Source organism: Amaranthus tricolor, chromosome 9 (genome assembly GCF_026212465.1).
Source record: "Amaranthus tricolor cultivar Red isolate AtriRed21 chromosome 9, ASM2621246v1, whole genome shotgun sequence".
In the NCBI taxonomy this organism is placed as follows: Eukaryota; Viridiplantae; Streptophyta; class Magnoliopsida; order Caryophyllales; family Amaranthaceae; genus Amaranthus; species Amaranthus tricolor.
The window spans coordinates 26,271,470-26,289,140 of record NC_080055.1 but is presented as its reverse complement, the minus strand read 5'-3'; the positions used below and the strand labels follow the sequence as shown (position 1 = coordinate 26,289,140).

The window sequence follows — 17,671 nt, the reverse complement described above, 5'->3', positions numbered from 1 at the left end:
AAGATGGTAGTGCGTGGTTAGGCTATAAGGGCAAGAGATTTCGATGGTGATTTACGAGGGATGGGGTGTGCTTGTTGGTGAGTGTGACAGACTGACAGTGGAGTTTGAGGGTTATTTGTGGTCAGAAATGTTTCTGAATATCTGTGGGTATGTGTGATACCCCAGATTTAGCTTGAAAAAAAGGATTGATAGACTACTCATATCAACAAGGTGCATCTTCTTTTCATGGAAGCCTATTTGCTAAGAACTTCAACATTAAGCGTGCTTGGTGGGAAGCAATTTTAGTATGGGTGACCTCCTAGTAAGTTTTCCTAGGTGCGCATGAGTGAGGCCGAAATGTGCTGGAAAGACTTGTATTAGTTTGTGAGGCCATTCTACAGTCTCCATGAGTAGTCACCAATAGTCCGTTTGGCCGGGGTGTTGTAAATGGTATCAAAGCGACCCTGCGATCGTGGCTGATTGTGTGTTTAATGCACCTAGCGGGGTAAAAGATCCTGAAATTACGGTCTAACGAGGACGTTGTATTCTTAAGTGGGGGTGAGTGTGATACCCTAGATTTAGCTTGAGAAAAAGGATTAATAGACTACTCATATCAACAAAGTGCATCTTTTTTTCATGGAGCCCATTTGCTAAGATCTCCACAGTTAAGTGTGCTTGGTGGGGAGCAATCTTAGGATGGGTGACCTCTTGGGAAGTTTTCCTGGATGCGCGTAAGTGAGGCCAAAGTGTGTTGGAAAGACTTATGTTGGTCTGTGGGGCCAGTCTACAGTCTCCATGAGTAGTCACCGGTGATCCGTTGAGCCGGGGTGGAGTAATATGTGTGAAGGTGGAGGTGATAGTGGGGATGGGTTTGGTGGGTGTGTGTAGGACTGCGTGGGTAGGGGTTGGGTGATGGTGGGGTGGGACTTAGTGGTTTATGGATTTCTTTAGAGTTCTTTTTTTATACTTATTTCAAATAAAAGTAAAAGTAATGGTAAATGTCTTTTCATTCAATTTTAACAAATATTTGACAGATTTGTTACAATATTTATAAGCTTAAAACGTTGTTGCTATCATGTAGACTAATCGTAAATAAGTGTTGCCACTCGCGTTTAGCCAAACCTTGTTGCTATCATATAGAATTTTTCTAATAATAATTATTATAATAATAAGGAAAAATTGTCTAGAATAATATAACTTTTTCTGATTTCTTCGTAATAATCCTAACTTTTGATTAATCATGAATAATATAACGAGCTAAGAGGGGTATTAACCTCTAAGAGCATCCTTATTGATGATCTAATTTTAGATTATATGACCAAACTAAAGGTAAAATGCTCTTAGTGGTGATTTAATATGAGGGTGGTTGTGGAAAAGATTGGCAAAAATGGTCATCATGTGACCCGTTCACTCAAATGGTCACTCCATTTTTTTCAACAACTATACAACGTGTCCAGTGGTGATTGGCCAAGAAATGAAGCAATTCTGCTGCCTGACACACAGCTGCCCTGCCTTTCCATGTGGCGCCTTTTTATTGGATGAAAAAAATTAGCTTTATATTAATTTAAAGGGCTATTTTCTTAATTAATTAGATTTTTTTAAAAAAAAATAAATTATACCAATGTTTATATTTTTTCGAGATCTATAAAATGAGACCAGTTTTGATATTTTTTGACATAATTTCAAATTATATTAAGTTTGTACATAAAAATTTTATTATTTTTTTAATTTGTGTATTTATTTTCTACGTGCGCATTGTAATTTTTATTTGAATTTAATGAATTTCGGTAATTATAATTGATGTCTACAAATTTATATATATTTTAATTAAATAAAAAATTATATTAATTAAGTTTGTACATGAAAATGATATAGGAAAAAATAAAGATAAATATTAGATAAATTAAGAGAAAGAGAGTATAGTAGAGTAGATAAAAAGTAAGAGGTTTTCAAAAAAAAACGATAAAAAGTAAGAGAGTTAAGATAATGATCTTTTAAAAGGGTTTATTGTTAATAAAATTAAGTTGAAAGATGAACTTTTAGGAGAGAGAAAAATTATGAAATAATGTGATGACGTTTTTTTGGTTACCATTAAAGATGCTATAAGATCCAAGTAGGTAAACGAACCTAATAATGTACGCAACTGATTTTTTTTAAAACCAAAACCAGCCCCTTCCCTACTACCACCAATCCACCATCAAACGTCCTCTTCCTTGCTGCGATCACCACAACTCCTCTACCCTACTGACACCAACCCCCTCCCCCACTGCCAGTCTGCCACCAATTTCACCTTCACCTTCATCTTCATCTTCAACCTTTATACTTTTAATGTTTTCATCTTTATTTTCTTTCTCCTCTTTATCTTCAACCTAACAACACCATTTAAATGGCTTCATCTTCATCTTCAACCTTCATAAACCTTTAATGAATTCATCTTCATTTTTTCTCTCCTCTTCCTTTTCAACCTAACAACAACACTACTTTATCTTCAACTTCTCAATCCTTTAAAGGATTCCTCTAATTTTTCCCTTTAATGGCCAAGGTGGGGGATCGACTCGACCTTGAGGGAGATTTAGTGGGGGTAGTCGGTGGCGCAAAGGGAGGATTAGAGGGTTGTTGATGGTGGGATGGGAGAGTAGGAGGGTGGCACCAGTGGAGGAAAAGGGTTTTGGTTATTTCTTAAAATTTTTTTCTTTCCTAAATTATCTGTTTAACAAGTTTTAAGTAATTTAAAATGTTAATGGAAAACATCTCTCTTATTTGGTATTATTAATGGTTAATCAAAAATTTGAATTATTTAAGAAAATCGAACAAAAATTGGATTATTTTAGACAATTTTTCCTAATAATAATTAATATAAGTAATAATAATATGGCTTGCTTTGATTTGATTTGATTGGATTGGTCAATATGGAACTTTTTGATTTCATCTAAATAAGTTTTATCTAGTCTAAAGTAATCTGATTTTAATAAGAATAATTTGTAAGTTAAAAAAATAAGTTGAGGATAACATGTTTTAAGATAATTCTTAAGTTTGAGTATTTGCCTTCCATCTCGTTATTATGGGAATTATTTTTAGTCTTACTTCGATTTTGATAAGTCGTAACATTTTTATAGGTTAAACTCAAAATTTTTAATATATTTTTCTAAGTTTAAATGCGGTTAGAATTTAAGAATGTTACAAATAATATTTGATGCAGACTACATAGCTAAAAAGTTGTACATGTTCTTGATAAGATTTTGTATTGGATTTGGTGGTCTAGAAACCAAGCATGAGAAGGTTAAAATCTTAACTCCCACAACGTTAGTGTGTAATTTCTCAGTTGATATTAGATTTAGATCCTATGCTTTATTAGGAAAAATCTTTATAGGCAGGGGCGATTTTGAAGCTGTGCGAGGTGCCTAATTGTATAGGCCTCCAAATCTAAAATGCCTCATATTAAAAAATTAAAGTTAAATAACATACTATTGAAGTAGAGTAGTTGGTAGGACTTTTGCTTAATATATCAATGGTTATATGTTCAAAATCCATTTTTTCTCTCCTTTTTTTTATCTCTTTCCAAACCAATTCTTTACCTTCCAAATATTTTCTCTTACCCAATATTTACACATTCATCAAATATCAATTATCACTAATATAATTTATAAAACAAATCAACAACTTATTTTTAAAATTTTCAATCCTTCAAACTTTTACTGTTTAATTTATAAGTCATCAATCTATTACTTTTTTTCTCTTTCATTTTAACATTAGAGAAGAAAGTTTAATTAATAACAACTTAATTTAAATTTAGGAAATTATTTTTTATTTAAATTTAAGAATTATATTTTAATTATGAAGGACCCCATTTCAGAAACATTTGAATAACAAAGGTCACGAAATTATTTCTTCCGCCCCTGTTTATAGGAAGGATGCTTTATGGCCGAAAAACTTTAATTTTGTTTTTGGTCTATCCACTTATTTTCAACATCGACAAGGTAAAGTTGATTTGCCTTTGGCTTTTGTTACCTTGTTCTTGTTCTATTGCACTTGTTAGAAATGATATTTTTCATCATCTGATTTTATTATGATTTATAGAAAAATACTAGTCTAAATTTTGCTTTATCATACATTTATAAAACAATACTTATCAAAGTAAAAGTTAGGGTCATTAATAAGGACAAGATGAAAGTTCAAACTCCTTTAAATCAGGAGAGGACTAGAACTCACAGAAGATAATATAAAGTTAAAGTTTTTATCATTATAAGCCGATAAACAAAAGAAAATAAAAATAGTCGATCCATCAACAATACAGAAGGCTTCCAAACTTTTGTAGAGGATGCACCCAGACAGTAGTCCCAATGTGGTGAGATAAGACGGTCAGTCTCGACGTGGTGAGATAAGGCGGTCAGGTCGGTGTATCTCGCGTCTAGGAACCTGTCGAACCTCCTCTAGTCCATATGTAGATCTTCTTTCTTACCAAAACCCCAATACAAAGCCAAAACAATGAGCCATTTGAGCTAATAAGACAACTGAAACCCCATTCCATTTCCACCCATTTCCTCCTTTCATGTCTCCCCCCACCCATAAGCGCCCATCTTCCGCTTCCACCGCCAGTAACGTCAGTATCACCCATAACGCCGCCGGTACTTCATTTTCTCCGGCGATGAAGAAGCCTAAATCTCAGTCTCTAGACTCCAAAAATGGGATTCATTCTGATGATTCTGCTTCCATGATTGTCGATGAAGATCTTAAACAATCTCATGATGTTGTTGTTTCCCCTTCTTCTAATTCTCGTGCTGCTAATCTATCTCGTAAAAAGGCTACCCCACCTAATCCTTCTACCAAGAAGCTTGTTATTAAACTCGTTAAAGGTTTATTTTTCTCTCAATTTCTGTTTTTGGGTTACTTGGATTTTTTTAGGGTTTTTGAATTTCTTATTTTGATTGTGTTTTTGTTCTGAATTATGACTTTCTTTTGTTTCGCTTTGGATTAATGTGGTTGAATGATTAATTGAAATGGGGTATGAGGTTGGTTTCTTGTTTTTCATTTGTTGGTTTGATGGCGGGTGTATGGTTATTGATTTGAAGTTGAATTGATATGTTGTTGGCGGTAATTATCTATTGTATCATTGGTTTGTTACTTAAATGCTGAAGCTTAGTAGAGAACATTTCTGTTTAGTAGTAACGATGATGAGGCTTGTGATTGTTTTCGATTAGGGCTTTTGAGGTGTTTGTTCATTGGTTATTTGAAAATGTTTGCTCCTGGGGATTTGAATTTTGGATATCATACAAAGTTTCCCATTTACTTCAAGTTGAGTGTATCAATGGTACTATAATCATATAAGGGAATATCATTGAGGGGCCAATGAAATCAAGTTTTCACTCTTTTAGGAACTAAAAAATGTGAGTCTCTAGCCCTTAGGATTGGACTCTGAGGGTTATTTGATTTTGTTATTGTTTTGATTTGTGAACTAGTTAGCATCATGGTTGCTCAAGTCTTGCGACAAGAAAAAAAAAAGCCTTCCTGGACATTCCATTTGCGGAGCATCTTGATCGGGCTAGGCAAGGTGAGGTGATTTCTTAAGGCGACTGCCCCAAAACGCGTACATCGCCTGAGTGTGCTATAGAACACCTTTTGGTCTTAGCTTTAGAACAAGCCCACTTGGTGTAGGCACCCACCAATAACGTTCTCTTCTTTTCTTCATCTTCTGAAGTTCTAATATTAGTTTTTGGGGGTTTATAATTTATATTTTTTTCGGCTTTTTTTTTCTCGGGCCCCTAACACCCAAAGACTAGTGCCTTCACTTGCCGCCTAAAGCCCAGGCTTTGGAGACCGTTAGCTGCTTAAGAAACATCGCTCCTTTGTAAACTAAGGGTAGCATTTAGTTGTTGGAAACCATAGTGTTAGTGAGTTAATTAGTCCTCAACCTAGGCTTGTGTGGTTGTTTTTTTGTTTATTGTCCATTTTTCCTGGTTTCAAAGTGATGGGAACTATGTAGAACATGTTAGTTGAAGCAGAAAGATGATATTAGGGTGGGCTTAATGACTTCCAAATTCCATCAACCGGCGAGAAATGCTTAATTGTTCTGTGTAACAAGGATGAAATCACCAGGATATAGCTTTTTTGTGACAATCTTATCTCATAACATTGAAATTGGCTCATGGAATCTTCACCACATTAAAACTGGAATGAGGCACTCATTTTTAGGGTTAAACAATTATAAAAGGTGTACCTTGGTTTATCATTGTTTTGATTTGGGCCACATTCAAATTTCTAGATCTAAAGCCCTCCATATATTAAAAACACACAAGGGACAGAAGAATCTAGGGTGGGGGAGAAGTTCCCTTAACATGGATTTTTACAAACTGGTAGTAGTCTCTAATCTCTATATAGTTAAATTACAAAATAACATATAGGAACTACAATTATGATGTGATATGTGTAGAAAGATACTACGGGCAAGTTAATTAGTAAACTCATGGTAACACGTTGAAACGTATATAAGCTTCTAGAGCTAATCAAGGTTATCTTTAATTGAAACTTTTTAGTTGAGTTGAACTTGACTTCACGGGGCTTAATATAATCATGAAACTCATATTTTCGATTTGAGAACAATTCACTTGCAAGGAATGTTCATGTTAGACAAATGATTTCCATGATTACATCATTCACGAGTACACTTCCCTGCGCTCAAGCCTTTTAGTAGTGCAAGGAACTCTTCTTTGCTCTGTACAACATGACAAATCCAACTTGAACAGAGCATATACCGTAACGCCTTAAACTTACATATATCGGCCTTAATATGCTCTGTCCAAGTAGAAGTAGAGCTTTTGGAGGAATATGTTCTAATCAAACACTAGCTAATAGTATCACTAATGCATTAAGGAAGCTTCTTTCTACTTCTAGGGGATAGGAAGGGGAAATACTAGTATATACTACCACTCAAATTAAAAGAAATTTGGATGGGAATAAGTCATTCATTACGAGAATTCTAAAATTACTTGATTGGTTTACAATGGCATAACTTACGCTAATAACGAATGTCCTTCTATTCGGAAACCTTTTTCTACTTAATGTAGAGTGAGAAAAACCGCTAAAAAAGATTTCTTCTAAGAACAAAACCTTCAAAAGATAGTTCCCAATCCTTAGCCAGAATAGCCACAGTCTGTAGATATTATTTGGTAAGGCTAATTTTGACATCAAAGGTTTTCATTTATGTCATGCTAGAACTAGAAGAGGAATGATGGTATGCATGGATTAAACTTGTTATGTTGCTACTGCTGAAATGTCTTGTAGGCATTTAATGAATCATGTCGCACTTGGAGGTAATGTGTGAGTTTCTGAATAGGACTCTGAGTGACTGCTTCACAGTGAACATAGAGAATTACCGAACTTTGGATCATCTTACTTCATGATGTTGCGGAGCAGAAAAAAGGCCAAAGAAGAGGCACCTGAAATAAAGTTGACTAATATGTGCTTAGCCATGATTAGTGTTTTGAGGACTAATGTAGTTAAAGAAAAATGCTTGCTGGTTGTTTGTTCTGATAATGGAAGAGGAATAAAACTTTATAGATTGTTATTTCTTGTTTCACTTAAGGTTTGTTAGTAGATGTAGGGGAAATTTTAACTATCTTGTGTGAGTTTTTTCAAGTTCAATTAGTTTGGCAATGCTATATATGTTTTAAAAAGTCTGGCTGCTAAGCACCGTGTGTTCACAAAATTTTTCAAATCGCGTTTCCATATACATGTGGCTGTAATCTGTATTAATATCAGAGTTTAGACTGCCTCTAGCTTACTGTATTTGGAAGCAAAACTGCTGGTTATTGTACTTTCATTGGGGGTGTTTTTCATTGGTATTTGCTAAAAAAAGTGCATAATTTGATCTATCAAGTATGCATCTATCCTGAATGTTGTTTTGTCTTCGTTCGTCTTTGCTAATTATGATCAGCTAAGCCCACACTACCTCCTAATTTTGAGGAAGATACTTGGGCTACTTTGAAGTCAGCCATTAATGCTATTTTCTTGAAGCAGCCTGATTCATGTGACCTGGAGAAACTTTATCAGGTAGATATATACCCACAACTCTGTAGTCCTCCTGTGAGGGGGGTTTGGTCTTTAATATTATGCAAACTAGCATTCTGCTTACTTTTTTTAAATGTCGTAGGCTGTTAATGACCTTTGCCTGCACAAAATGGGAGGAAGCCTCTATCAACGAATTGAGAAGGAATGTGAAGCACATGTTTCTGCTGTATTGCATTCATTGGTTGGCCAAAGTCCAGATTTGGTGGTCTTTCTGTCACTTGTTGAGAAATGCTGGCAGGATCTTTGTGACCAATTGCTGATGATTCGTGGCATAGCTTTGTATCTTGATAGGACATACGTAAAACAGACCCCAAATGTTAAATCATTGTGGGACATGGGATTACAGCTTTTCCATAAACATCTTTCTTTGTGTCCTGAAGTTGAGCACAAAATTGTTACTGGCCTTTTGAGAATGATTGAGAAGGAAAGGTAATTTAGGTATTTATTTTTACTTCAATATTGCCATTGGTTCATAATTAGTGCTAAATGTGACCTCTAAACTTTGCAATATGATCATTGTTTGTACCTTGATATTTGTATTGTTAATCATATTGACTTTGCAATATGATCATTGTTTGTACCTTGATATTTGTATTGTTAATCATATTGTGTTGGAATTTGGCTTTACTCTGAATTTGGCTTTCCTCCATAATTTAATTAATAGTTATTCATGTCATTATTTTTTGAAAAAAAGTACATCTTTCATAAGGTTGGTATTGCTGTCTGTTATCATAGAATCATAGTTTATGCTATTGTTTGTGTGATGGTTATATTCAAGCTTTTTACTTCTTTTTGTCTTTAATAAAGATGATTGTTTCAATCAGAAAATGATGTCTACAATTGTTTTACCAAATTTTCTATGAACTACATTTGAGGTGGTAGCTGTTTCGACTTTCGATGTTGAGGTGATATAGTTCCCAATTTTTATTTTTTTTGTGGGGGGGGGGGGGGGAGGAATGGGAAATTGGTTGTTGTTCATCTCTTTTTTGGGCAGGTAGCTGATTTTGATCATATTTCTTTAGACCATCAATTTTATTAACAAGTAGATTTTGATTTATTTAAAAATGGGTTTACTTGAGTTTTTATCTTAACGTATGGAATTCATAAGATTTAACAGTTGCATTTAGGTTGGGATGGAATAGTCAAAAGTCTTGTGCGATTTTGGTTTGATTGTTGCAATGAGGGGAGGAGATGGAGAAGGTGGAGGTTGGGTGCTTATGGAACCGCGTCAGGTAATGAAAAAGATTGAAGGAGCAGAGGTGGAGAGGAGATAGGAAATAAATACAAAGCTTAATTTAATTAACGGAACTTTAACGGTCAAGCAGATGAATGCCGTTGGTTGGTGCTCCTTTACAAAGAAATATAGTTTAGTAGGTAGTTTTTGACCAAATATGTGTCCTAGGTAGTTTTCGGTAAGAAACCATTTCGTAATTTTTTTTGACAATCTTTATTTTTAGGCATTGCTATCCAAATCCACTTCAAAACATACTAACCAAAGTGACCATGAAAAGCTCAAATTTTCATTTATTGCGTACACTACGATGGTTTTTGAGTTGTTTAGGTCAAAATTGGGTTTGATCGGTGTTGATGCAATATTTTTTAGGCTGTTCTAGTTCGATTAAAATTGGGTTTGCGTCATAATATCTTTGTTCAAAACCTAGTATTTGCGGACCGACTTCAATTCGGGTCACAGTTCAGGTCGATTTTTGGCAGTAATAATGAATGGTTTTGTATGATAGAATTTTTGGACGTCTTTATTGACTTTCCCCCCTCCAATTTTTTTCATTTGTAGCTTTATGTTGAATGATGGGTAAAACTACAATTTGATTTTTGTTCTTGATAATTTATATCTTTGTTCTAGTAGTTGTATTCTTTAAACTCATTGGGACCTTGCTGGTAACAGTATCAATGTCTGTTGCTTGCTGCTTTTTTGAAATGTACATATGTGCCGAACGCTATGTTTTGTTATTTTTGTCGTTTGATATTTGTCATTTGGCTGGCCTTGTTATTATTTGAATTTAGAGGGCCAAAATGCTCTTTGTCCATCTTTTATGTTTTCTATTTGTACTTTCTGAAACAAATTTTTTTCTTGAACTACCTGTACGTGATCTGAGCATAATGCCAAGTCAAGATAAAGGAGTTCTTTCCCTTTTATAGTTTTCATTTTTCCCACTTATCTCGCTGTTTTCCAGATTAGGTGAAGCTGTTGATAGGACTCTTCTCCATCATCTCTTAAAAATGTTTACTGCTCTTGGAATTTACCAAGGAAGCTTTGAAAAACCATTCCTTGCTTGCACAGAGGAATTTTATGCTGCTGAAGGTGCAAAGTATATGCAGCAGTCGGATGTTCCAGATTACTTGAAGCATGTTGAAGTATGTATTTGCTTTTAGCATCTCATCCTAGGTTTTCCCTTTTTAGTACGTGTGAATCAGAGTGTTTTTTTTTTGACCTGCATTGCTGCATTTATAATAACTATATTGTTGCTCACGACCTGTTCTCCATAACTAACTTTGAACTGTACTTGAAGTCTGGAATTAAACTGAACTAATCACACCTATTTCATGTTGTGAAAATTGGACAGTGAAAGTGATGGGCAAAACCTATTAGAACAAAAGTAAACTGAATTGAATTGATTAACAAAATTCATCAAGAATTTAGTGAACTGAACTGAACTTGATGAGCAAAACTTATTTGAATAAAAGTGAACTGAACCGAACTTGTTGGAAATGAGAATAAGTTTCCGAGGGGAGACATGTCCATAGTAGGTTTCTTATATTACTAATGACTGTCTGTTTAACTTTTGTGTGTGTGTTGAAGACCTGAATTGATGCTTCCTTGCAGATAAGATTGCATGAAGAACATGAACGATGTCTTCTTTACTTAGATGCAAGTACTAGAAAACCTCTTATCTCAACGGCTGAAAAGCAGCTCCTTGAACATCATATTTCTGGAATACTTGATAAGGTATAGCATCTGCAATATGGCATTGATATTGCTTTCTTCTTTCCTACTTCCGTTTTTTTATTACTGAGGTATCGTCATCCTGAGCAGGGCTTCATGATGTTGATGGATGGAAGTCGTATTGATGACCTACAGAGGATTTACAATTTGTTTTCTAGGGTCAATGCCCTTGAGTCACTTAGGCAGGCTATTAGTTCTTACATTCGGAAAACTGGTCAGGCTATCGTTATCGATGAAGAGAAAGATAAGGATATGGTGTCTTGCCTCTTGGAGTTCAAGGCAGCAGTTGATAAAATATGGGAAGAGAGTTTTTCAAAGAATGAATCATTTGGCAATACTATGAAAGATTCATTTGAATATCTCATTAATCTGCGTCAGGTTAGGGTTCCAAAACAATTCCTTGTCAAGTTATGATCTTTATTTCTTTTAGCTTCTGTCATTCTGAAGTTTGGTATGCTATTGCAAAACGAGGTTGCAATTTATTTTCTTAAGCCTGCGAATTTTTACTGATTTATAAACAGGAACAACATATATATATATATATATATATATATATATATATATATATATATATATATATATTGTGAAAGCATAGTCTTAAAGCAAATTTGGTATAATTTGGGGGGAGCTTCCACGCAGAGGTGAATATTGGAGTTTGAAAATTTAACTGGATATTCATATGGCAGTAGTCAATAGTTGACATTGTACATCATGTACATCTTAATTTGTAGGTATCACCAAACAATGTGGAAAAGGAATATACAATATGTGGCTGCATATTCATTACTCGCTAGATGTGTTTTTTATGTGTTGCGTATATTGGCGTTGAGTATGTAACTAAAGATTGATTTTTTTGATTCAATAGAACCGTTCGGCGGAGCTGATTGCGAAGTTTCTTGATGAAAAGCTCCGTGCTGGAAATAAGGGAACATCTGAAGAAGAATTGGAGGGCACTCTGGATAAAGTCTTAGTCTTATTTCGATTTATACAGGTAGTTTCCGTGGCTCTCTGTTTTAGCAATGGTTCTCATTTATTTTAATGTATCTGCATGATTGTGGTTTTTCTATTTAGTTCTGCTAACAATTTAAGCCTTGCAAGACCTGGGCCAATATCTTATATGCTCTGTAAAATTCAGGGCAAGGATGTATTTGAAGCATTTTACAAGAAGGATCTTGCAAAGAGGCTTTTGTTGGGAAAGAGTGCTTCAATTGATGCTGAGAAGTCAATGATATCAAAGGTGACTTCATCAATGCCAATGCCAGTTGATTTAAGTCTATCTAATCTCTCTGATAATTTATCGAGTTTCTTTTGACATTGCAGCTCAAAACTGAGTGTGGTAGTCAATTTACAAACAAACTTGAAGGAATGTTCAAGGTTTGAGTCTTATTCTTCTAATATTTTTGAGGATTGCTTTCAGTGTTACCTCTGTTAGTGAGCCTTCCCCTTCTTCATATGTAGTGAGTGGTTAGTGTTTTCCTTAAGGAGCGGATGCTGGTGGGTTGTACCCCTTTCGGACCTCCTTGTTTCTACCAGTGTTACTAGGATCTTTTCACGATCCTGGTCTGGGAACCGGGTCAAGAGAGAAATTCATAATTTTTCAAAATTTGAAGTGGGATAAAAGAACTGCAGGCTAAGATTTTTGGGTTACAAAACGTAATTTAGATGTGGGTACATTTTCGGTTCGATTATTTTTATGGGAAAATAATAACATGTGGAAGTATAAAAAGTCAGCTGATTTAAGTAAAATATTTTGTGTTCTATTTATATACTCATTGTGAATTAATAAAAGTCCAGGTATTTATCATGGGTTTAAAGTCCATTTGTTGTGTAAATCTGACCCCTAATGTAAAGCTATAAAAACAATGTATAATTAGTAAAAGGGTAAAAAAAGGAAAGAAAAAAAATGGGAAAGCTCTATCTTAAGTAAAAACTTTACATAATGATTAGAAAAATAATTAATCTAGAATATAAATCTTACGTGGGAGAAAGTTTTAGTATAATAGTATCTAAGTCCAGTTCACTACTGTCAAGAGGGTCGCCACTACTTCTCTCATTCATCTTTGTCCTCGTTATACTGTCGGGGTAACATAGCGTCATCATTTCTTTTCCCTATCGTCTTCTACTTCGCCACTACTGCTGCCCCATATGCAGTGCACAGGTATGGATTGATGAAGAAGGATCCAAGTCGCGCATCTAATCTATTTAGGTCGTGATTGACCAGCTATTAATCGATGTGGACCGCGATTCGGTCGCCGATTCTTTGATCCTGCTTTCAATAAATCCAAGCTTATCTCCCCCATTGCCACTTCTACATTCTTCAAGGATTTGATCTGCTCTTGAAGGTGGGTTTGATTCTTGGTAATGGTCTCAGTGTGGACCTGGAAGGCAGCCTCAAACCTTGATGCTTGTGCCTTCATTTGAGTGCCCAAGGCTTCCATTTGTGCAGTTAGTGTGGTCAGTGATGCCCACCCCTACATCTTTCTTTCCACCACCTTTTTAATGCATATTGGCTGAGTGGGGCCATTTTTTCCAGCTTCTTTGTCACCAAATGTAGCATACCTGCTGCTTCCTTTTGTGCTGTAGAGACCCCTCCATGTGCAATGGAGGAAAGAAGAGGAAAGAAGCAGATAGGTGAGTAGGAAATGAAGCAAATAAGACAGTATGGTATAACTTAGAGGAGAGTGAAAGGCTGAGAGCACTGACTTGTGCAAAGGCTACAATTGTTAATTCTTAGCATACTTTTGGAGTAAATGCTTCTCTATTATTTGTACTTTTTAGTCTGGGGGAATTACTTCATTGACCCTTGGTTTCGTACAACCTCCAAGCATAGAGCATTTTTGTATATTCCTTGGCCTTCTTCTAATATAATCTTGTTGTTCATGTGGTTCTGGCCATTATTCTCAATTTATACATTATGAAATAGTTGATGTTAAGTTGCTATCTACAATTCTTTTGGAAGTTTAGGAAAATTAAATAATTGACTTCTTAATAAACTGGTAGAATGTGACATTCTATTACGTTACCATTTAGATCCTGGCCTTGTTGTGAAGACTTAAATTCTAGATACCTGGACTTGTGATTACTCTAGTCTTAGGTACATTATACTCAGGCCCTAATTCCCATATACTCTTATTTAATGCTGGTTTTGTACTTATACACTACCTCAACCAAAAAAACATCTATGCAATTCCCAATTTTTTTCATTGCTCTCCAATACTAGCATGTTTTCATCTTAGTGTTTGATATTAGCATTTGTAGCTTAGTTTTTAAATTGATTGGATATAAAGATTTGGTCTTTCATGACAGTAGCTTACATTTGCAGAGTCACTGAATTCCAGTTTCCTCTCATATGTTGTTACAGTCAAAGCTTACATGAACCTGAAGAACTCTTAATATGTTTTAGTCTGTATATTGTTGTTCGTATTTAAAGTCAACTGTTAGCTCAGACACCCCATTGTGAGTGGTTGCTCTTCTGTATTTCTCTTTTTCTTGGTTCATATATCTTGCATGTTTGTAGGATATTGAATTATCGAAAGAAATAAATGAATCTTTCAAGCAATCATCTCAAGCTCGGACAAAACTTCCGTCAGGAATCGAGATGAGTGTCCATGTCTTAACCACAGGGTATATTCTCGTCTCTTTTTTGAACTCTTAGGATTTGATGTTTTTGTTTAGTTGATTCTGTGTCTTTTTCTTTCCTTTTTTAGATGCTTGCATGTACAATCTGGAAACTTATAAATTGTGTCTGTCTTGCTGCAGATACTGGCCAACATACCCCCCAATGGATGTTCGACTCCCACATGAGTTGAATGTATACCAGGTCAGGGAAAAGTTATGAAACAGGGATTTTCATGAACCTCCCTTAGCATGTGTTTTGATTATGGCTTGATGTGCAGGACATATTTAAAGAGTTTTACCTTAGCAAATACAGTGGTAGACGGTTAATGTGGCAAAATTCACTGGGTCACTGTGTTCTGAAAGCAGACTTCCCGAAGGGTAAAAAGGAGCTTGCAGTTTCCCTCTTTCAGGTTCGTTTCTTCCTCTTCAGGCATTGGTATAGGGTTGATCTTTTGGCTTCGCTTTTATTCATTCAAGGTTTTTCCCTCTGATTCTCAAGTGGTGCCTTATTTTTTAGGCTGTAGTTTTGATGCTATTTAATGATGCTGAGAAGCTGAGCTTCCAAGATATTAAGGATGCCACTGGGATTGAGGATAAAGAACTGCGAAGAACTCTCCAATCTCTTGCTTGTGGTAAAGTTCGTGTCCTTCAGAAGGTATTATCCTGACAACTATTCCGTCATCAAGACCTTTTGCTGTAATTTAAATGCATTTTTTTAACTCTTTATTTACAAATTCAGGTTCCTAAAGGCAGAGATGTGGAGGATGATGACTCGTTTGAGTTCAATGAGACATTTACTGCTCCGCTTTATCGTATAAAGGTACTTAAGAATTTTAAATCATAAGTACAAAATGAGATGACTAATTAAAATATTTTTGGCTACATAGTCTTGTGATGCTTTTGATTTTTTTCAAAATTGGGTCGTTGACTTCATTGACATATATAAAGTTGTTAGGAGTTAGGCTCCTTTTGGCTTTATGTTGGGGACGTTTTCCTTCAAATTGCTTGGCTGACTTGGTATGAGCAAAGCTCTTCATAGACTGTCTTGAAGATTTGAGAATGAAAGGGATACTTATTGAAGGACAATGGTTTTTATAGGATTTTTTGGAAAAATTTCATTGTACGACCATCCAACTTATCTTTAAATTTCTGTCATTTACAAAAAGCGTTGTGCAAAACCTTAAGAAGGTAGCACATTACATGTAGTATTGCGCTTGCTCCAAATTTGTCTAGAAATTCTTCTGTTTCCCCTCTTGATGAAATCATATGCCTCTTCAAATTCTGGCAGAGGTAATCTTTAATCAATCAGAGAATTTATGCACTCTGTTTTTGAATTTTTTGGTAAAGGATTTTCAAGCTTGTACTGAAGGGTGTTGTAGCTTTAAACTCTTACAAGTTACTACAGACTTTGCTTTTTTAGGATATTCAAGCGATCATGTTCTCCAACTTTGAGGGAAGGCGAATTATGAACCCCCAATTGAATTATTTGAATGTGGAAAGCTATTGATTAACCCCAACTAGTGCTCCATCATCTGAAAAGATAAATTGGGTTACTCTTTTTATGGTTATATGATATATGATATATGATACAAAAAACAAAATGAAACGCCAAAATAGTGGTACAGGAAAGGTAAGTCCAAACCTTCTTCCAAAGCTCATTGACAGGCTATTTGGACATTGATTATATTGCCTTGTCATGCTCTATAAGGACCTGATTTTTTAATCTCGTTGAATATCATGTTTGATGGTATGACATGATAAATAATGAATATTTTCATTATGCAGGTTAATGCAATCCAGATGAAGGAAACAGTGGAGGAAAACACGAGCACCACTGAGAGAGTATTTCAAGATCGTCAATATCAGGTTGCATATCATTTAATGTTCACAACTTAATATTTCAAATGATGGCAATTTCTAGTTAGTTTTCTCGGCCAAGTTCAGAACTTTACTAACCGCTGCACCATTTAAAATTAGGTTGATGCTGCTATAGTTCGTATTATGAAGACGCGAAAAGTGCTTAGTCATACTCTTCTAATAACCGAACTCTTCCAACAGGTAAAATTTCTTCTCGATTGATGTGGTGGGCCATTAAGGGGGGTTGGGTGGAGTAGAGGTGCACCATATACAAGTATCGATTTTTCTATGGTATTGAATCGAGTTTATGTCACCCATCTAGTTGCATCATGAAGTATAACACCGAAACGTTCACGTGACGGTGAGTCATGGAATGTTCCGGAGGAAACTGATAGTTTTGACGTTGGAGTGCATTGAATGCTGACACTAATATTTCATCTCGATCTGCTTTTGAATTGCGTTTTTGTTTGGTGAAACAGCTCAAGTTTCCCATAAAACCAGCTGATCTCAAAAAGAGGATCGAGAGCCTTATAGACAGAGAGTATTTGGAGAGAGACAAGAATAATCCTCAAATATACAACTACTTGGCGTAATGGCATTTACAGTTTAGCCTACGGTATTATCGATTGAAGGCTGCTTATCTGATATTGTACAGTAACTTACTTCGGTCTACCATATTTTTCCATTTTCAATATGTAGATGTAATCTTTTTCTTTTTTTGCATAATTGATATTATCCTTTTGCAATTTTTAGAAAATTGTCCCGGCCAAGAGCAATATATTGTAAAATATCAGCGAAGTGGTAATGTAACGGGTACGTAGTTGTTAGAATCGTCACATATTTTTGTGTTAATTTTGTGAGCCGGAGTGGAAATCGTATGTCATTCATGAATGAGGGTTTTGCAGAAACTGGGCCTTGCACTTTTCTGTCAATTTTGAACAGAAACGAACTTGTTAAGTGCGTATTTTGGATCTTATTCAGTTCAGTTTAGTTCGACTTTGCTTAGACCTTTTATCGTGGAAGAATAGGCACAATAGTTGGTTGTGCTTTGCTTATATCGAGTTGAGTTTTTTTTGATTTTCTACCGTACCCTTCACTCTTTCTCTCCACTTCTGGCTCCCCTTAATCTATTTGCCTTCAATCCAACAACATATTGCCCATTCATCTTCCCTCATATACCTATAATTCACG

The 17,671-nt window shown here is 35.3% G+C and overlaps 1 protein-coding gene across 1 annotated transcript; it reads left to right on the top strand.

Moving 5' to 3' along the window:
- The first annotated feature begins 3,731 nt into the window (after positions 1 to 3,731).
- On the top strand, positions 3,732 to 17,431 carry LOC130824274 (cullin-4-like). The gene is made up of 17 exons (XM_057689211.1): positions 3,732 to 4,832; positions 7,910 to 8,025; positions 8,126 to 8,472; positions 10,236 to 10,416; positions 10,886 to 11,008; positions 11,096 to 11,383; positions 11,871 to 11,996; positions 12,141 to 12,242; positions 12,326 to 12,379; positions 14,523 to 14,629; positions 14,765 to 14,825; positions 14,902 to 15,033; positions 15,141 to 15,278; positions 15,363 to 15,443; positions 16,409 to 16,489; positions 16,601 to 16,681; positions 16,960 to 17,431. Exons 1-17 carry the CDS (start codon positions 4,529 to 4,531, stop codon positions 17,071 to 17,073), a joined length of 2,436 nt encoding a protein of 811 aa, XP_057545194.1. The 5' UTR covers positions 3,732 to 4,528; the 3' UTR covers positions 17,074 to 17,431.
- Positions 17,432 to 17,671: the final 240 nt, after the last annotated feature.